At 45.5% G+C, this 21,461-nt stretch overlaps 1 protein-coding gene across 4 annotated transcripts in view; it reads left to right on the top strand.

Moving 5' to 3' along the window:
- Nucleotides 1-21,461, top strand: part of shroom4 (shroom family member 4) — a 50,364-nt gene that overhangs the window by 20,273 nt on the left and 8,630 nt on the right. For 2 of the 4 annotated variants that reach the window (XM_046381143.1, XM_046381142.1), the window contains exons 3-4: nt 13,518-13,730; nt 17,168-20,099. In XM_046381143.1, the coding sequence (XP_046237099.1) occupies nt 13,518-13,730; nt 17,168-20,099 (3,145 nt within the window). Of the gene's footprint in view, nt 1-9,801; nt 10,105-13,517; nt 13,731-17,167; nt 20,100-21,461 lie in introns of those variants that run through there. The other 2 variants (XM_046381145.1, XM_046381144.1) reach the window with 2 other exon arrangements.

The following is a 21,461-nucleotide window of genomic DNA, read 5'->3' as shown; positions in this document are numbered from 1 at the left end:
CTGTTTTCACAGACCTGAAGAACGCTTTCACATTTTCTTGTTTATTTCTTTTCCTTTTCTGCTGGACTTTCCTTTACTTCAACTTGTATTATAAATATTTGTTGATCCTTATCAAAACAAACCTTATTTACCTTGTGTTGGTGCCACTCAGTGGATGCAGGCGGAAATGCAGCGCACGTTTATAAAGTTTGCTGTAAATTTTAAATGACAAACCAAACTTTTTCCATGCGTCTTCTCAGCTGTCCTCAATTTTTCCACCACCCCTGAGGTTGACTCTCCTCCTAAATCTCTCCTGGACTCGGACTTAAAACCAGCGTGGACGATTTCACTGGTGTTTGAACTGTTACTTTGTCTTTCCGGAGAGCTTCAGGCAGCTGTTTGGCAGCAACGCGTCGTGTTCTGGCTTTGAAACCGGATCAGTCGTCCAGCAGGCCGAACATTGCTGAGGTTTCTGCTCCGGTTTCTGCAGAACCCCCCCCCATGCACACACATCCAGAATCACTGCATGTTCGCACAGACTCAGACGGACTGGACCAGTGGACGGACGTACGTGTCTTTGGGAATGCTGCTGGTTATGAGTGTGCCACCCGTTGGAACCCACTGTGTGTGTGTCAGTGTCTGGTATGTGCTGCGTGTCTGACTGGTAGGGGATTTCCCAACACTGTGTGTGTGTGTGTGTGTGTGCATGTGTGTGTGTGTCCATATGTGCTGCACATGTAACAGCAGCAGTCGTTCCTCTCTGGTGATTTTGTTATTTTCAAGCGTCCCCCCCCCAAAAAAAGGCACATTACAAAGTGTCCCTTCTGAACACAAAATGATTATAGTAAATGTAATTAACTCAACAATGTCACCATCAACAAACTGATTCTACCTCTTGATTAACACACAGATTGTTCAGTTGGTTCGTTTTGTTCCGACCAGCAGTCTAAAACCTGAAAATATTCAGTTTGCTATCATAGAAGAAGAGCAAAACATTTACATTTGAGAAGAAGCCGTAATTACTTCATTTGGCGTTTTTGCTTTTAAATACGGACCGATCAGTTAGTACAATTGCAGATTTAAACCTGTGAAGTTAACCTCGGGCATTTAGTCCTGCTGATTTTTAAAGGCTCTAGAGGTTTGAAAGGTTTCTCAGCCTGGCGCCTCCAAGAATAAGCCCCTCAGCATCATAATTAGATGTAATCTGCTGGTGAGTTTGCGTGAATGGACTTTTTTATGTGATTTGAGCGTGTAACCCGCGCGCGTTTTCCACTCGTTTTGATCGGCAGGTTACTGACGCTAATAGCCAGTCTCTGCTTTAATATTGGGGCGGGACCCTGTGACTCTTTGACCTCGACTCTCTGCCAATCACGTCACGGCCTTCGCCCGTCGGGTTTTCCTCATTACTGTAGAAACAAGGAACCCTCTGAACGGCACCGCAGGAGTCTGTGGCCAGGCTACACACACACACACACACACACACACACACACACACACACACTGCCAGCTCTGGGATGATGAAATACTCACATTTGCACACTTGGATCTTCTTGTATAGTTTTAACAGTGGAAACGGGCCCTTAGTCAAAAGCCAGAACTCGTTAGCACCTCTTTTAACGACACGAGGGGACTGTTGCTACAGAGATGACGTGTGAATTGATGGACATTTCTTTTTCTGACTCAGTGGGCCAGTGTTAGGCGTGAAGAAATAACCCCATTGGGTTAAACGTCAGCGTGTGACGAGCGTGTAAGAATGTGTTTTGGGAGAAAGAGCGTTTCTCCTCAGAAAAAGCAGAAACTTGAACATGGCACAAAGTTTTGAAGTGTCGTCTCGAGTCGCCCCCCTCTTTCTCCTACCTGCTCTTCCAAGATGGCTGCCAGCCAAGCAGTTTTCTGCCAAACCGTCAGGGCTCCCATCATGTGTGTTTCCATATGTGCGTGCACATGTGTCTGCATGTATTTTAGTGAGTGTGAGAAACTCGTGTGTGTGTGTGCCTCTTCTGTTATTCTAAGCTCAATTAAAACTCTCTTAACCTGACGCGAGGCGGAGAGCAGCTACATGGGTTCCTTAAACCCAATACGCTTGTCTCAGAAACATCAGGAAATTACACGCTGGGGTTCCCCCTGTACAGTATTTTAATGTCGGAGCATTTTGTGAATAAATGGGCTTTTTCACTCAGGGGGCAGGCAAGGAAAATGTCCATAGTGGATGTAATTATATGATGTGAATGCAGAGGAAGGGAATGTGGAGTTGGCGAGGAGAGATGATGATTTGCTCAACTTTAGCAAAGAGTTGGAAAATGGTGCTTTTGTGCAACTTTTCTATTAAAGTCTGGACGGGAAGCTTTGAAGGCTTGTTTTGGATTAATAAACCGGTGTATTGTATCTGTCAGGTTTCATCGATAATACGGAGTTGGGTAACAGCGGAAATGAAAAACATTTGATTCTCGTGTTTCTGAGACTCGTAAAAGGATGTTGAAAACTTTTCGTAATTTAATTCTTGCCGCACGGACATGAACTCTTTCTGTTCAGCAGCGATTGTTTGAGCTTTTCCCCTCCGTCCTTCACACCATTGTTCGTTCTTTAAATAAAATATATTCAATTCAGACTCGCTGTGTTGTCCCGTCCTGCTGAAAGAAGAGCAGGCCCACAGGCTAAATCTGGCAAACCAAAGGAATTTACTGGCCTGCCCAACAGTTCGGTGGAGGGATGAGAAAACAGTGTTTTAGTTTTATTTCAGGAGTGATGCTTTACAGACATTTTAACAGGCCAACTGATGGTGAAAAGGGCCCACACTGCTGTTAACCAGTGTTTTATTTCTCTCCTAATTAAGGCATCCCGTTATCTTAAAGAATGCAGTTTGCTCAAACACAAAAACATAAAAAAAGAGTCAATTTAAAACAGGTTTTTTAGTTAAAATTTCACTTGACATTGGGAGAATGTTTAGGCTTTTAGACTTAAGACTCACCCAGAAATGCCACAAAAATAATAAGAAGAGAACTTTCATATTTGTGTACTACACAGTTATGACGGTTTTGATTTGGATTTCATGCATTATTTGTGATTCAGGTCTGCGTCTACAGATTATTTCCACTGCAGTGTGATTGTTTTGGCCGTACGACGCGGAAAGTCTTAACAAACTCATAACTCGTTCGTTTGACCAACAGCCCAGAGATTAAAAAAACGCAGCAAATCCTCACATTTCAGACCCACCAAATGTTTGTCATGTTTTCCTGATAAATGCTTTGTAAGTGATTATTCAGACATCAGTGATACTCACTGGTGAGTTTTCAGTCACAAAGCACAACACGAGCCCCCTGCCAGCTGTTTGCAGATGGAGTTTTCCCAGTTGCTATGCATTGTGCTGATATAACATTAATCTGCAGAAGTGCTGGTTCCTGAGTGGACTTTGTGGTGCGATGGGTAAAGCAGGCGCCACAAATATGGTCTTTAAGGCGGGTTAGAGCCACATTTGCACGCCATAACATCTGAATTATGGTTGAAGTCTGTGAGAAGGTGCGTTTGTTTTCTACCTGCATACGTTGTTGTCTGCTGAAATCGAGCTGTAATTCTGAGCATTTAGTGACTCGTTATTTTCCACAGGAACCACCACCACCTTCCAGCCCTCCACCCTCGTTTTCAAAGCCGCGTCGCCGCCACTTAAACAGCGGGAGCATTTTTTTTTGTCTCTTCACATCTTTTGGGGTGATGATGATTTTTCCAGTGTATTTCTGGAAAGGAAGAAATGTGGAGGATGTTTTGTTGGCTCGACCCGGAAATGTTTCTCCTATAGTACTTCCTGTTTTCACCGACCTTTTGTTAGAGCCAACTGTACTGTGTGTGTGTGTGTGTGTGTGTGTGTGTTGTCTCTCTGTGGGCAGCCATGGAAGAGGCAGGAGGACATTCTTCAACTTTCGCATCATTTCCTGTTCTTTCCAAAGCTGCCCCCCACCCCAACCCCACACACACATGCGCACACACGCACACACACTTCCTGTCCACCTTGGATTTAATGTGTTGGTGAAATTTGTGTTTATGTTAGCGTGAAAAGAGGCAGCTTCAGTGGGAAATGGACGAAGACCAAACAGTTTATTTACAGCTGCTGATGGAACAGGAAGCAGCTCCTCGGGCGCAGGTGTGCACGTATATCACTGCATGCATTTATTCTCTGTGGTGTTTCTGAATGGTAAATGGTTGACAAACCAGCTCATGTTCATCGGCTCAGCTTGATGGCGTTACTTTATACTATGTGGAGCCAAAATAAAAGAGGAATAAAAGAACATTTATTCCTGAAGGAATAGTTTGACGTTTGGCGAAATGTTTTCCTTGGAGATTTCATAGCGAGAATAAGTTGCCAGACAAGCAGGAAGTTTCTGGTGTGAGAGAAGAAATAGACCACCACAGTCCCCCGTAAGGTTTCAAATTATTGCCTTTACGCTTTGTTTTTTTCTATGCAATTCAAGCAAACAAGATATTATGTGTTAACGTGTCAGTTTTGGACAGAAGCAGACCAGCGATTTCCTCGTGTTTATGCTAAGCTAAGCTAACCGGCTGCTGGCTCCAGCTTTATGTTGACAGAGGAATTAGTGAGGTATCAATCATCTCATCAACAAAATCCATAAATGAATTTCCCAGAACGTTTCCTTTTCCTTTTCCCACATCCAGTTTGGAATATGTTTAAAATACCCAGCAAAGATATTTCAAGCAGCTGATTTCGCCAAGCCCGGACAGCAATATCCTTGAACATGAGAGTGGATTCAGAAGCTGTGCGCAGTTTCGGCCTGTTTGTCCCATAAACTCTGGCTTTAGTCATTTTCAAATATGAAGAAATTTCTCTTTTTAGCTGTCTGGCTGTGTGGCCGTGCATGTCAAGTGTTGCAAGCGGTTATGCAATGCGCTGTGGGAAGAGAAATAGCCGAAAATTACACCCACGTGTTGGGTTTGCGTCCCAAATATGGCGGCACCAGTCGTGTTCATCCAGGCCGTTTCAGTTTTCGAGCCCTGCATCACCCAGTTAATTCACACCAGTCCAGTTTTATTCCTCTTGATGCATACATCACTGCTTTCATGTTCAGTCTTGCCAAGCAGAATTCACACTGAGAAGCCCAGTTTGTTTTATTTTTTGCCGATGCTGATCTCTTCATGTCACTTTCTACAAACAGCGTAAATCTCTCCTTTGGAAGGAAATCTCTCTGAAATCCAGCGGCAAATCAAAACAGAAGAAAAAAGCTGTGAGATTACAGGGCGGCAAAGCAGGAAATGTCCCACAGACTGAGAGGCAGGCCGGAGTTACGTGGCAGCAGCAGCAGGAGGAGCGAACATCGGGAAATTAAAATGATAATTACAAGAGAGGCTCATATCATGTTTGATGGTCTGACAGGGTAAACAGGTACTTTGTGACGAAGCCCTTTCATCTGAGCTCGCTCTTTCATCCCTGCCACACATTAACCAAACATTTCTTTTGCCCGAAGGGTGGATGAGGAGGAGGAGGAGGAGGAGGAGGAGATGAAAGACTGGAAATCGGGGAAAGTGGGTGGAAGAGAGAAGAGTCGGGGGGAGCTTTAGGTGTGAATAAAATCTGATGGGTTTTGTCACGTTCTGTTCCTCAGATGAACTCGTATTAGCGTGTGTGGCGTCAAGTGACCTCATAGCTGATTGGACATATCACCTGCTCGGCTGTCCAATCACTTCTGGGTGATTTTCAGATTTTAGCATCCAACCAAAACCAAAATCAAGGCTTCTTCTTTCTTGCCTTCCTCGGAAATGTTCCACTTGACCGTTTTCCCCCCACGTCTGTAATCTGTCCTGAAGCTTTGACCGGCGAGCTGCTTCGCGAGCGTCGCTCACTTTCACAGTTTGTTTGTTCTTGTTCATTTGAAACATTTGGGTTTTTTTCATCTGTTTTCCCCGGACGAGTTCATCCTCCGGCACTGCGGATCTTCCCCGTGCTGACTCGCTCTTTTAGTTTAGTTTTGTTTAGCTCGATGGTAGACGCTCGTTCCAGACTGTTGGAAGGAGGCCTGTGGGCCCAGACACACACACACGCACACACACACACACACACACACACATACACATCCCGTTGTTTAGATTTTTGTACCGCTGGGTCTCTGGAGACAGGGGCAAGACTGAGGTCTGCGGTGCCAAGAACCATGAAACACAATAGTCTGCCCCCCATCACTCTTCCCCAAACTGAACAATAGACATTCCTGGCATTCCTCACACAAACACACACTCGCACACACTTTTATACACACTCACACACACACACACACACACTGTTCTGGGTCTGATTAGGGCTTTGACTTTAAATGACTTTGCTTGTGATGAATTATTGATCGGCGTGGACAGAAAAGTCATGAAGTATATGTGTTTCTGTGTTTAAATCAGTGAAGCTTAACTTGTTTCTTTTGGTTTCATTTTTTTGCTGCATCGGTTCTGTTCACTGATTTGTAGCTATTTGTCAAGACAAAACAAATTAAAACCTCCTGGTTCCAGCCTCTTAAATGAGACGATTTCCAGCTTTTCTTTGTCTTTTGTGTCACCATTTTCTGACCTTTTACAGACCAGAAGAGCAATCAGTTAGTCTGCATATTCTGCAGATAATGTTAATGCAGAGTTGCAGCCCGAGAAGAGAGAGTGTGTGTGTGTGTGTGTGTGTCTGGGCGAGTTTGTCCTCTACGCGTGTGGTCTGCTACAGTTTATCTGTCTCCTCTGGCCTGGTTTTTATTAACCGGCCCATTAAACTGCGACTCCATGATACACGACACTGTCCCAACTGCACACACACACACATACACACACACACACACACACACACACATGCACTGGTCGCTTCAGACACACATGAGTTCCTAGAGGCCAAATTGGACACACACACACACATGTTAAAAAGATGTTTCTGTGTAATGCAAGAGGAACCAGGACATTAAGTGTCATCATACTAAATCAGTGGTGGAGAGCGGGAGGATTTTCCCTTTAACCCTGTAACCTCACTCACTTCCCCTCCACAATGTAGTGGAATGGAAGCATAAAGTAACAAGAACCAAATAATTGTGCTCACATTCAGCTCTTACAGTGCAGTAAACTGTACTTAGCTCTGTCACCGGTTGTTTGATGTAAGCTTCAAGCACTTTCGTTTAAACTGACTCCTCAGCTGCTTTCGGCACTTGAAATTAATTTTCTTAAAGTGCCTCAGGATCAGCTATTATTCACATTCAAAATCATTTCTTCTTCAGTCATTTCTTTCTTTCTCTTCTTTCTATTTTATCAGGAAGCACTAATTTATGTGTCCGGTTTCAAAGTGGCGCACACTTTCTGCGCTTTGTACAGAACGTTCAGACTTTTCTAATGTGTTTAAAGCACACCGACCTTCTCTCCTGGTGAATATCGTGCACGATGATGGAACAGCGTGTGATTCAAATTTAAGTTTATGGCAACATTTTTTAAAAAAAGAACTCACATAAACCACAGAGGGGGATCGGGGAAACAAACAGCGCATTGTGCTGCAGATGCTAAAGTGGACTTCACCCTTCCTGCCATCGACTGCTGGCACGAGCCCAGTCTCACTGTACTGATTACCTGGTACTTAAACACTGTGTGTGTGTGTGTGTGACAGAGAGAGAGAGAGAGAGAATCTACATGTACATATAGTGTGGGTCTTAAGCAGTTAATTCATGTCTATCAGTGTCTGTTTGTCATTCATAAATCCTTAATCAAGGGTGATGAGGGCCCATAAGGCAGTGTGATTGCAAACACACACACACACACACACACACACACACACAGAGAGAGAGAGAGAGAGAGAGAGAGAGAGAGAGAGAGAGAGAGAGAGAGAGAGCAGGGCTCAGACCCATAAAGCAAACAAATAAGTCCTGATTGCAGGCGAACACAAAGGGATGGAGGGGAGGAGGTGAGGTTGTTTTGGCTTTCTAGCATAGTTAACCCCTCACCCTTATGAAGGGAAGACAGGGAATGTAAGGAATCTGCTCACATGCATGCAGATCTCTCACACACACACACTCACACACACACACACACACACACACACACACACACACACACGCACCTTCATGCAGTCTCCAGGAAATCCTTTGAAGCCGGCCGAGGGCCTCATGTTATTAAGTGTCTGCTGTTGTGCGGCTGGTTAAACTTCAGCACAGTTAATGTCGGACACTCGCACCTCTCGATGTTTGCTCAACATGTCCAGTCAAAATAACGAGGGAGCCGATACTGGCGTCCCACGTTTAGACGTCGGCGGCTCGCATGCACATTTTATCAGCTGGACATGAACGCTTGGCTGTTAAACGTACATTAATGTTTTACTTCAGTTTGGTGCCTTACAGTCATCAGATTTAGAAACAGTTAGTGAAGTAAGCGATAAACGAGTAGACAGAAAATTAATCAGTGAACTGTTGCAGTCGTTTGTTGAGAAAAGCAAAAACCTTTTCTTTGTTTCGCGTCACTGCGAATTAAATGTCTCTGAGCTTTTGATTGTTTGACAACATATGTCACCTTGAGCTTTTGTTTTAATACATTTTATAGGCTAAACGATTAATTGGACAAAGTAACCGAGTTAAGAGCCCATCCGTCTTCTGACTCTTTGCGTGTAGTTTTTAAAATGTTAATTAGAATATAAATAACATAGAAACAATTCTCAGAATGGTTTCTGGAATTTTATATTATATATACATATAGTATATATGTAATATGATATATTTCTAAAGCATTTCTTGCTTTTTACAGGTGACGTACTGAACAGTTGAGGGCTGACAGGAAGTAACGGACTCAAACAGGCACGCTGCGGTTCTGTGCAGGCCATGGGGACGCTTTACTTCATTGCCGTTATTCTTTATGAATTTATTTCTTCAATTAAATGTATTTTTTTATTATTATTATTATTTATTTGTCATGTACAAAAGGAGCACATAAGATAGATCCCCTGTATTTCGCTGGGCAGGTAGACCCAAACACCGCTGATATTAAACTGCAGTTCATATTTATTGTATATACAGAAAGCTTCAGGAGCTGCACAGTAAAGTGTGGGTTAATTGCTTTTCACTGGATTTTTACCTCAGTTTTACGGGCCTGCAACATAAAACAACTTGTTGGTGGGAACAGCAGCCGAGGCGGATGTCCTTCTCCCATCATCTGTCCAAAGTTACTCATCATTCGCATGGGGTGTGATGGTCAAACTTTGCCGACAATAAGAAATACAGGTCAGAGCGATAAGAGTTGGATATTTAGTGCCTCTGCTCTGTCCGTCCATCGCGTCTGCTCATTGTTCTTCCTCCTGTTTTCTCCTGCAGGCCTCCCATCATCCCTAACATTCCCCTTCTGTCACCACATTTTGTTTTTCTCGTCTTTGCCGAGCTGAAAAAGCCCCCTCGTCTCTCCAACAGTCTCTGCTTTCTTTACTCTTTCGATCTCTTTTTTCGTGCTCTGCAAACACACGTGCACGCTAACACACACACACACACACAAGGAGGAAGTACCTCTGCATTTTTTCTCCCCCCCGGTCAAACAATAACAGTGTGGAACTCTGGGTATTATTTTAGCAGCCGTCCACCACTTTATCTGCTCTCCACAATACTTCCTCTCTCACTGACTCACACATCCTGCCTGAGAGGGGGCGAGAGAGGCAGGGAGAGAATGAGATGAGGAGAGGGAGAGAGAGGGGGAGAGAGAGGGAGGGAGGGCGGGAGGGTGGGGGGGTGAGAGAGAGAGAGAAACTGAGAGTGCAGGGTCGGGTGGGGTGGGTGGGGGGTAGCAGCCATGTTTTGTCTTCCAGTGAGAGGAGCGAGGGAGGAGGAAGAGAGGAAAAGGAGGGAGAGGGGATGTGAGGATTGTCGGTCGGTCTTTGCCAGCCACTTTACTCCTTCAGATGGACATCAGCTCGTGGACGTTAGTCTCGGACGTTACGGGACACGACCTTTTGTCTCTCGCCAGACCTCAGCCGGCCTGAGGGCGAAGAGAAGAGTCTTGACATTTTTATGAGGACTTGTGAGGAGGAGCACTTACAGAAGTCTGAGCGTATTCGCAGGCTTCCCAAGTGGATTCTTTGAGCTGTGGGTATCGGGGATGCTGGGACCTGGTCTGGGATCAGTTTGACAGCGGATGCTTCAGGTAGGTTGGAAACTCCCTCATAGCTAATCCCTGTTGAGGTTAGGTTTAATTGCTCGTCTTATCTTTAGCCCGATTACTTTGAAAGACCACAACTTAGACTTTGAGGGATTACAGCTTACGTTTTGTTGTGTGCAGCCCTCTGTTGTACATGACAAATAACTTGACATTAAACCTTAAAAATCTGTAGCTTGCATCGCTTACGTTTGGCTTCTTGTATAGTCAGCGGTAGCCATATCTAATCTTCCCAGGGAGGGGCTGTTTGAACACATGATGCGTTTTTACTCGCACACACCCTGCAATGCAAACCTTTCGTCGGCACCTTTACAGTCTTTTAATCGTCCTTTTCCTTCGTCTGAGTCCTTCCTCTCCTCTCAGAGTCACTGAGCTTTCTGTCCTTGTCACTGAGACTGTTTAGAGTCCAAATCTATTTGTCTGGCTGCTTGTCTGGAATTCGTTCTGTACTGTATTCAGACTGTGTGTGTGACTCAGATTATGTGTGTTGACCTTTGCGGTATCAGTCAGCTGTTTCTGACCATTAAGTGGGACATTCCAGCAGATCCTTTCATAGAGGCTCATTCAGAGCTGCAAGACGGAGGATTCATAATTTCTCGACTTTTGACTGCTGTGCGGCCTCTCCAGCTCTTCTTTGACTCTGTCCCTGCCATGTTTTGATTGGATTTCAGCACAACAGCACCGGATTTACTCTGTTTCCACGTCAAGGACACCCTGTTGCCTCACATTTGCCAGCGAATTCTTCAAAGAACGTGATTCATGTGATTCCTGTTTGCGTGTTGTTCCTATCTGAGACAGGTAGCCAGCTGGGTTTCAGTGTCAGAAACAGGAAAAGGGGACTTCTTTTAGGTTATGTTTTTATTATCTTGTAGAGTCACGAGTAGCCTTGGTGAGTGCTTTCTCAAACTGGGTCAGGGCCACAGACTTCATGGGGCCTCCATAGCTGTCAGTTAATGCAGCTCTGACAAACATTTTGTAAGCCTTTTGAACAAGAATCTCTGAGGGAACATTTTTTTTCATTCCTTCACGTTTTGTTTTTGCTTACACTGCACGGTTGCTGCATGTTTTCTGACTCAAGTGCTTGAGATAACCACAATGACGTCTCGGTGGAACCTAAAAACAGTCTGTGTTACATGTTGTTCACTCGCTCTTCTTAGTAGTAGTAGTTGTAAAAAACGGTGCTTCTTAGACAAGATGTTTTTCACTGTGATATATCACATTTTCACCACCTTTCAGTATCACAGCTTTGGACTCTAATGTGGAAGATGATTCTTCTGGCTGTAAATCCCCACATTTGTGGGATACGTGATTGCTAAACCCCCCAAGAACTGCAAGAACTGGACTGAACATTGTGGAAAAACAGCTTTGGGTTATGTGGTTTTGGAAGAACTTTCCCCTTGTCCCCTGCATGACTACAAAACAGCACAGCAGCTCACTTTATTACATTCTCAAGTTGCAAAAGTGCACATTTGTCATTTCTTGCGTTTTTCTGCCTTTATTGCTATGCATACCGTCTGCGTCTCACTTTGGCGTTGCATAGTTTGTTTTGATTTTCTCAGTCATCAATCTCTGAAAGCTAAACGTAGAGAAGATGGGGAGGGGGGGCTGATGTTTGTAGTAGGTTCGATAATGGTATTTTGTCTGGTCGACTTTGCATAGTTCCCACACATATTCATGCACACACACACACACAGTTATAGGCACACATACAGAAGCCCTACATAAACTTTCTCAGGGGATAATTTAAGGACATTGTCAGCGGAGTCGAACAATCAGCGGGCTCAGATAGAAATCCCTCTTAAGGAGCCAGAACCAGGAAACAAGAGTGTTTATTTTGGAAATGGTTCTCCTGCTCCTGCTTTATCATAAACAATAATATTAAGAAATGGTCCTTTCCTTTTCCCTCACATGGCCAGGATCTGCATTCCTCTCCGTTCGAATGTTTGTCTGAAATACCCAGAATGGTTTCATTTTACATGTTTGTACTTTCGTTTTGAGAATCTTAACCACAGACACGTTGGGGGATTAAACCTTTTCATGGAAGTCGGACGTTCTGCCCAGTCAGCAGATGTTCGAGTCTCAAGTCAGTCGAGAACGGCTCAAGTTGAGTCTCAAGTCAGATGAGGCAGTTTCCCGTCTTGTCAAGTTTGTCAAGTGTCAAGGTCCAAGCTAGGTTTGAGACTAGTAAAGTGTCAAGTCCAACAAGACAAGTCAAAGTCATGTTTGGGTTTCGTCAGGTCTCAAGTCCAAATCAGTTTCAAGTTTAAGTCCCAGGTCAATTGAGATGAGTCCAAGCCAAGTCTTTGGTCAACTGAAACAAGCCCGTGTCATCAAGACAAGTCCAAGTCCACTAAAGTATCAAGTCTCATCGAGGCAGGTCCAAATAAAGTTCAGGTCTTTATAAAGTCCAGCACAAGTCTCGAGTCAGTCTGTCAAGTTTGAGTAATGACAGGTCAGCAGTTTCTGTTGTTTTTCTGTTCTGTACGTTATTTGGTTCCAGCAGTAATATTCCCAACTGTGAATCAGTCTGAGAGATATCCACATAACGGTCCATTCAGACACTCTTTCTGTTTCTCTTTCTGTCTCTCTCTCTCTCTCTCTCACACACACACACACACACACACACACACACACACAGACAGACAGACTGTCAGTGTGGGGTTGAATTGAATCTGTCCAACATATGGGATCGGAAGTCTGTATAAGGGAATTAGTGAATATCGTGGGATACGCTGGAATGTCTGGCTTCAGATCAGACTGAAGAACTTGCTGTACATGTTAGATGAGTTTTTAATGGCAGCCCAATAGTAGGCCAAACAACACTTTGGTGAAGCTGTTTCCACAGAATTCGGGTTGGCAAGGTGTCAGTGCTGCAAGTTTTATGTGAGCCCTGATCTTCCAAGACACTTACAGCTGTGGTTGCAGATAAAGATGTATTGTTAGCCATCTAGTCTGGGTAAATCATCGTGTTTGGACAGAGAGAACAGACTGGGAGCGTAGTGTAGGCAAACAAGAGGAGGTTGCAAAGTGGAAAAAGGAAATTACACTAGCTGCTGTCGTTATCCTTTTCCTCTAACATTAGCTGGTACAAGCTGCAAATACAACACCACCTTCATTAGTGCAAAGTGTCGCTGTTTATTGATGTATATCTAGACTTTCAGTGTCAGTGGACTGTGAGAAAAGATCCAGTTTGATGACGACCAACAAACAAAATCCTGATCCTGTCAGAAATCTCTCTAATGTCTCTTAATATTTTGCCCACACCGTTTCTGTCACTGAGGGGAGACTTCATTTTCATAGCGCGGGTGCAGACCTTTGAATCTCTGACCTCCGTGTGCACCTGTGATGTTTCGCCGTTGCCCTTCATCCTCACCTGACTCCTCTCCCTCTCGTGTCCGCAGGCGCAGCGTTCCTCTCATCAGGCCTCACTCCTGGCACCTGGCAAAGCTATCGGAGCCGCCCCTCCCTCCGCCTCCTCCTCCTCCGTCTCCTCCTCCTCCTCCGCCCTGCCTCCCACCTGCCGACTCCCCTCCTCTCCCCCCTCCTCCCCCTCTGTCTGCCATGCAGCTCCACCCCGGGCCTTACACACTACCCTGGCACACATCTGACAACAGGTGAGAAGTGGGTTATCAGAACAGGCTTTGTGTTGCATTGTGAGTGATTACCTTGATCTCAGGTAAAGTGGGAGATTTGTTTCCCCTCCCCTCCCTATCTATGTAATAACTGTTTTTTATTACATCTTTATTAATTTTTATCTATTCAAGTTTCATTACCTAACGCAGAAAAGATCTGATACCAGGGAAAGTGACAACATGAAAACATTTCCTATCCTTCACACTTAAGTGATTATATCCTGCTGGTTACGAAGTCGTCACGACTGGCATCTCTGAAGCAAACTTCTAACTTAAAAAGCTGTTTCAGGTTGACAAAAAAGAAACTTTCCTAACGTTCGGCTGTGAAGGCACAGTTTGAATCATACACACTGAGCCTGTGACGTCAGAAGACGCTGGCTCTAAGTCCACGTCGTCTGGGGATTTTGGTCCGTGTGACTCGCCCCTGAAAGCCAACAGTCGCCAGGAAACAGGTGACATCACCGTGCTTTAATGTCAACACGGCCCACGTAGGAAGCCCATTGGTCTATTTTTGGTTTCTGTTCAAACATTCTAAAGTGATAAGCAGGACTTGTTCTTCATTCGTCTGTCTTTAGGGTTCAGGTAGTTTTTTTATTTTTTAGTTGTGATAAGGTTATTTGTGAGGTCGCAGTCTGAGCTAATGAGCCTTGTAAAGCCTTACAAGTCGTATGATCTCATAAAGCTAAACTGTAATCCTGTAAAGGGAAGTTGCCACGGTGTGTATGTTGACTCACGGCAAAAATAGCCTTTCTGTCTTTGTCAGCCCAGTGGTGCGTCAGCGCCTTGTACTGTTCTGCTTTTGATATGAATCAGTGATATAATGCACCACTATTGGATTTAATAGTCCCACGTGGATTAGATAGCAGTGTGTTAGCGCATGTGTGGGCCTCTTATTCCCACAGTTTCTCCTGCCTGATCTCATCAGACAAACACACACACACACACACACACACTCAGCGTCTGATGAGGAGGCAGCTCCTGGCATAACTCTGGACAATGGCATGTGACTCCCAGAACATGTGGACAAAGAGAGGAAGACATTCAATAAACTGTGTTTGTGTGAAAGAGAGGAACCTTTTGTACAGTCTGCATCTGTGTGTGTGTGTTAATTTATACACTGTGCAAGTGCGTTTTCATGTAAGTACTGAAACCAAACATTTCTGAGTTCAGCTGCACAAGAGCAATCAGCTGATAAAATGTGTGTGTGTTGTATGAACTGACACACTGAGAATTAATCGTGTCGGTCCGAATGCACACATGCCCCACAATCCCGTACAGGATCTGTGTATGGGTGTGCATGTGTGTTTTATCTGTCAACCCTCACACTCACATGTTCCACATGACTGGGCGGGAGTGACTGTCATTTCCTGTCCAGCTTCTGTCTCATTTCCCCTCTTCCTCTCGCTGTCACCCAGGTCAAATCTATACGGCAGCCTCTGCTTTCTCATTCATTGTCCACTTCCTCCAGAGATGATTTTCTCATGCAGATAGCGAGACTTTCTTCCCACACTGTATTCTTTCTTTGTTCTAAATATGACACAAAACGGTTTGTGTTGTAATATGTTCCATGCAGCCGTAGTTTTGCTGCGTTGTCCTTATGCTGTGAAAATAAATGAAATGACTCTTGAAACTCGCTAAAGCACTAAATGTACAAGATTCTGTAACCTGTCGCCTTTAAGTTCCCGCTAACAGCAGCACAGGCTACACATGGCAGCTGTATGATGTGCCATATACTAAACGGTTTCCAAAAAGGAGCTGAAATAAATGAAAACCAACGGCTCCCAAAGTGTAAAAGTGCAAAACCGCATCCTGTAGTCCACCAAAACATTTGAGATAAGGTACGAGAGGAACAAAACCCCTCAGGTTTTCGGTTTCACGAATTGTAAACCACAAGCACCCCAGAAGCGGCCTGAAGATCGTCTTCTGTTTCCCCCATACTGCTTTCAGATTAAAGACCTTTAGAAATTTCTCTTGTATATCCTTTATAGTTTGAATTTCAACTAAACACAAAAGCACTGGGTGCAGTTATCTCCTGGAGCCAGCGCTCATAGCAATATGTGTAAAACCCATTTTTCTATTCCCTAAGCTCTCTTTGTGCTGAAAAACAACTCTGTCATTTTATCGTATGTGGTTTTCTCAGAGGAGTTGAGATTGTTGGGAAATTCTTTTTTTTTGTTGTTGTTGTTTTGTTTTTGTTTGTTTTTTTCCTGGGATGTTTTGGCCTCTTATTAGGCAGTTCGAAGGAGAAGGAAACAGAAAGAAGACGCGGTGATGTGCGACAGGAGGCCGCAGGCCAGATTCAAACCAGGGACGTTGTGGTTGCGTGGCGTGCAGTTCAGCCTGTTGGCGACCGCACTATTTGATGTATGTTTGCCATTTATTGCATGTCTGTCTGTTGTGGAAGAGGGATCCCTCCTCTGGTTCCCCGCTTGAGGTTTGAAGGTTTTCCCTGTTTTGAACTTAAAGAGTTTTTGTGGTGTCTTCCGTCATGTGGCTGAAGTGTGTGAGGACAGCGGGTGCCATTGTGAAGCCCTCTGAGGCAAATTTGTGATATTGGGCTGCATCAATTAAATTGATTTGACTTCAGAATTGCTGTAATTCTTTCAAGTATCAGTTGACTAAAACATGAGCTGCCTCTTCTGTCAGCATGCCATGTAGTCAGTGCAAAGCTTAACCAACCTACTGCAGTAAAAGGAAACAAATTTGTTTTCATGTTACGATGGCAATGAGATTTGAAGAAATGCGTTTCAGATTGTTTTCAGAAAGTGGTTAACATTTTGGAACGACTCCACATTTGACGTAAAGAAGATGGGACAGGAGGAATCCATAAGAGGAATAAAGGAATGAAATAGGAAGAGAGGAATCAAGGGATGATTTGGGGATGTTGACTCCAGGCAGTGGGAGTTGATGAGGAGGAAATTCCTCTCCGCCTTAAGAGGCTTCCTCCGAGGGTCTTTAAAAACACACGGGCCTGCCGTGGATCTTCAGCTCAAGACTGATAGAAAACAGATTCCCCAGCTGTACAGTTCTAAAGTTGTACTCCAGTGTGATGTACTGTATGTGTCTCAAGGGAAAAATGCAACTTGCCACTTGAAAATTAAAGATGATTTATTGTATGTGTGTTCTAAAAGCGTTTTGTCAATCAGGGATTGACATGATACTGTTCAGAAAGAAGCCACATGAATTTCACCCCAGGGACATGAAAATAAATAAATGTTACTGTGACTTTGCTTAAATGAGATGCCGTCTTAAGTTAATATGCCATAACTTGTCAGAGAACAATGACAAATGCCCATTGCAAGTTCCCAAAGACCATTTGACATTTACTTATTTTAGATTAGCTAAACATGCTAATGGGATGACTGTTGCCTGTTTTTCAAACACTCAAGTTGATCTTCTTTGTCTCCATGTCTCTGCAGTGACTTGTCCTTGCAGTGGGGTCAGCTGTCCAGACCTTACTCCTCCACCGACCGAAGCAGTTCTCTGGGCTCCATGGAGAGCTTGGACACGCCAACACCTACCACACAGCCGTACTCTGACTCCCATAATTCACCCGTGGACCCCACCCTCTTCAACAACAAGAGAGACTCTGCCTACAGCTCATTCTCTGCCAGCTCAAACACTTCAGACTACGCGACGGTGCCACTGAGGCCCGGAGAAGCCTGCTCCATGGATAACCTCCTCCAGAGTCTGGGGCCGGCTTGTCGAGGCTACCCCGGTGGCGATGCCTCAACCCTGGCGACCTCATCTGGCGAGACCCCACATGAGGCGCAGCTTATCATGCACAAATCCAGGTCACTGACCAGGCCAAGACCAAGGCCTGTTGAGATAAAAGAGAGACCTTCCTCCTGCTGTTATGAGGAGGAGCGGAGAGGTGGAGACTTTGAGATTCTAAGAAATGGAGAAAGGGGCTCTGAGAGAAAGTCAAACCCACCTCAGCCTCCAACCAGGAAGGACAGCTTTAGGGCAACCCGGAGTCGCCCTAATGTCGCCAACAAACGTTGTGTTTCTGCTCCTCTTGAAATTTCCAGTGTTTCTAGTTACTACGATGAAAACAAGTCCTCTCTAAATGTTGAATCAGCAATCCAAAACGGCTTCCCTGCACCGGAAGAGGGTGACAAAACTGGGAATTTCAAAGAGGATACTTTAGACTCACATTATCTCCAAAGACAGACTGAAGACATTAGACATAACAGATGTGATACTAGTGCTACTAAAGAGTGCAATTCACAAACCACCTCAGAAACCCTCTCAGACCCAATGACAGACTCCCTAGCCCTCAGCACCTCCTCTCCTCCTGGCTCTTTACCTGCAGAATCTTCCATAGAGGTTCAAGGGAAGTCTCGCACCATGCACTCCCAGACCAAGAACTCCGCTACGGGGCTGCATCGGCACAGTGCCCCCGAGAAGCTCCTTGCCACGCAACTTCAGTTATTGCAGTTTAATAGTGACAGTTCTTCGCTGGACCTTTACAGTCATTTGAACCCTTCTGATCGTTCCTTGTCCCCTTGTAGCAGTCAGTGGTCCCATTCATCACACCAGAGGGAAGACCAGGAAAGTTCTCACAACCATCTCCATGCCCAAACAAACAAATGTGAAGGCAGCCGTTGCTCAACCCCAGGATCTGTGTTCTTGGAAGGGGATGATGATGTTGGAGGTTCAAGTGATAGGCTGGAAGGGATGAGTGTAAATAGAGTTTGCTTAGCTGCAAATGAGCATCACCGCCCTTGCGGTCGCTCTGTGAGCGTACCGGGGGACCCCACTGAATCGTCAGACGTGGGAAGGTTGGGCTCTGACCAGATGCTAGAGAGAGATTTTCAGCCTCTTAGTGCTGCTGCCAGTGTGGACACCTTACTAGAAGAGCAGAAAGCAGTGGACAGAGAAAAAAGGGATGGTAAAAAAGAGAATGTTGAAGGAGAGACAAACACGAAGAAGACAAACTCATCCAAGAACCATCGTCGCAACCGTCGTCGTAATGAAAGATTTGCTACCAACCTGCGCAATGAGATCCAGAGGAAAAAGGCCCAGCTTCAGAGGAGCCGCGGTCCAGGAGGGCTGCTCTGTAGTGGAGAAACTGTCCAGGAGGAAGAGGGTCCAGATCCCAGTGAGGAGGGGACAGAACCAGACCTGCCTGCTCAGGAAAAGAGCACCAAAGTTGTATCTGCCTCGTCTGTTAGTCCCCAAGATGCCAGCACCACGGAACCGGTTGAGAAATCAAACACCTCGAGTGAATCAAACCACGATGCCTTGCAGACTCAGCCTCAAACAACAGCCTACAGTGAAAACAACACCCTGTCTAGGTCTGTTCAGATTCTGGACCCAGGAGTGCCCAATTTTGGTGTCGGCATCCGTGTTGTGGAGGAACAAGCTCCTGCTGGCAAAGCTCGACGCTGGCGTTGGACCCCAGAGCATAAACTGCAGCCCGAACCTGATCCAGACAGACGGTGTGTGGTTGTGGGTGAGAGGGTGTTGGGAGTCACGGCGTCACGGCATGGGGTTTGCACCTTCACCTCCTCATCCACTTCCTCATACAGTCGCTCCTCTTCCTGTTCTCGGATGGAGGAGTCAGATATACTCCCATTTGCAGACAGAATGAAGTTTTTCGAGGAGACAAGCAAGGGCGGGTCTGGGTTAAATGTCTCAAGCCTGTCGAGTCGCAGGCAGAAGAAGCCCCCCGTCCATCCAGAGTTTCAGGGAGGGGAGCACGGTCAGCACCCAACACAAAGAAGATACTCATACCAGGGGGGACTTCAGCAGGAAGCCCTGCTTCCAAATACTGTAGAACCCCGGAGGCTGTCTGTGAGTACCAGCAGGGAGAGGCAGAAAGAGAAGGAGAGGGAACAAGCGAGAGAAAGGGAGGAGAGGGCAAGGGAGATGGAAGAGAGGTTGAGAGAAAGGGAGAGGCAGCAGGAGAGGGAATTAGAAATGGAGAGGGCAAGGCTGAGGGAGATTCAGCTGGAGAGGGAACGAGAGGAGAGGGTGAGGCAGTGGGAGAGGGAGAGGGAGCTTGAGTTTGAGAGAGAGAAAGAGATGGAGAGGGCCAGAGAGAAGGAACGTCTCAAAAAAGAAAGAGAGAGAGAGCTTGAGAGAGAAAGAGAGAAGCTGAGGGAAGACGATGCTCAGCTCGCATCACATCGAGACTTTTATGGCGGTCGTGGCATCACAGAAGAAGATCAAGACTTCCAGCGTGAGGACAACTTCCACAGCCTCCAGCCTCAGCCTCAGGCTTTCCCCCATGCCCAAACCCAGAATCAAGCCTCACGATCCGCTTTTTATCCTGTAAACGCCCCTTCCCAGCCCCTGGAGAACTGGCAACCTCTTCACACAGCGAGGAGCTGCACACCTACAGAGGTGAGACTGCTGCTGTCGCTCAGCAATACTCACAAGTTAGATGTATTAATGAACATGTGCTCATACACGTGTTGTGCATGTGTTGTAAAGTGCAAAGCAATACGTCCTGGGCGTGCAGACTGTGTGGGCATCTCCACGCATTTTCTGAATAGTGCAGAGCCACTCACACATGAACACACAGCAAGACACACACACACTGTGTTTATATGGGGAGGAAAAAGTCAGGGGTTGCCAGGTTAGTGGAGTCTGTTCTGCTGGGGTCTCGATTATAAACTTGCTTTTGTCAGGTTAATAGACGAAGAAAGACAGCAAGTGAGATGTTGGCTGAAAGATTAGGTGATGGTGATCTGAACTGAGTTGAAGTGCCGGTCAGCTCGCCGAGAGTTGGGCTAAGCATGAAGTGCTTGCTACAGGTGTGCCTAAAGGTAACTAACACTCATTTCATAAGGATGTCTGCAGTTATAATTGCATCAACATTAACAGGCGCGTTTACGAGCCTGCTGGCATCAAAATTAATTTCCGGCTTTCTGAGCTAAATAACAGCCTGTGTCCCAACAGCACTGAAACCAAGTAACGCGTTTCACAGTGAAAGATAAACTTTGCAGCTCGCTGAAATCAGACCGCAGGTTTGGACTGAGCTGAAGGGAACGCTGGAGACTGAAAACTATCTTGGTTCTTTTAAAACCAGCACCAGAAAGGGATCGAGTGGCCGCACTTGGATGTCGGAGCTGAAGTGGCCGCTTGGTCCAAGTGCTCCGCGGTTGAATGGTTGGTTTGAAGTTGAGCCTTGCATCCTGCATGTGGTCAAACTCTGAAATCCTCACTGAAAATTCAGAGAATCATTGAAATAGCTCGTGGAACTGAGGGAGATTGGGCAACAGCGCCGTACATTTGTGTCAGCGATAATAGCAGCGTTGGGTTACATCTTTACCACAAACTGATTCGAGTGTCTTGGCAGGGGGTGCAGCCCCTCGTCTGAACTTTCGAAAGTCCTGTGAACTTCAACATATCAGTAACCTCATCATTAGATACTGAGCAAAGCTGAACTGACATTTATTTTGGACTAAATGTATCTTCAGTTCAGCAGATAGTTGGTCCAAGCTGACACTGTTTTGATGTTTTCGTGTGGTTTTGCCATGCTGAGGCCTCGGGGGAGCTTTGATCCCCCCTCGCTTCCTCCGCGCTGGGATCCTTTTCAAATGTAAGGTTGTTGGTTTGATGCCACGACGATAACCCCATGCGTTGAATTCTTGTTTCATATCTGACGACGTCCAACATCTTTAAGGGTAACAGATGTGCTGGATGGACTAGAAGGCTGTGATAAGATATTCTACAGGCACACACACACACACACACACACAC

This window comes from Scatophagus argus, chromosome 23 (genome assembly GCF_020382885.2).
Source record: "Scatophagus argus isolate fScaArg1 chromosome 23, fScaArg1.pri, whole genome shotgun sequence".
NCBI classification, from domain to species: Eukaryota; Metazoa; Chordata; class Actinopteri; family Scatophagidae; genus Scatophagus; species Scatophagus argus.
The sequence above is the reverse complement of the archived record's forward strand: the minus strand, read 5'-3'. Positions and strand labels throughout refer to the sequence as shown.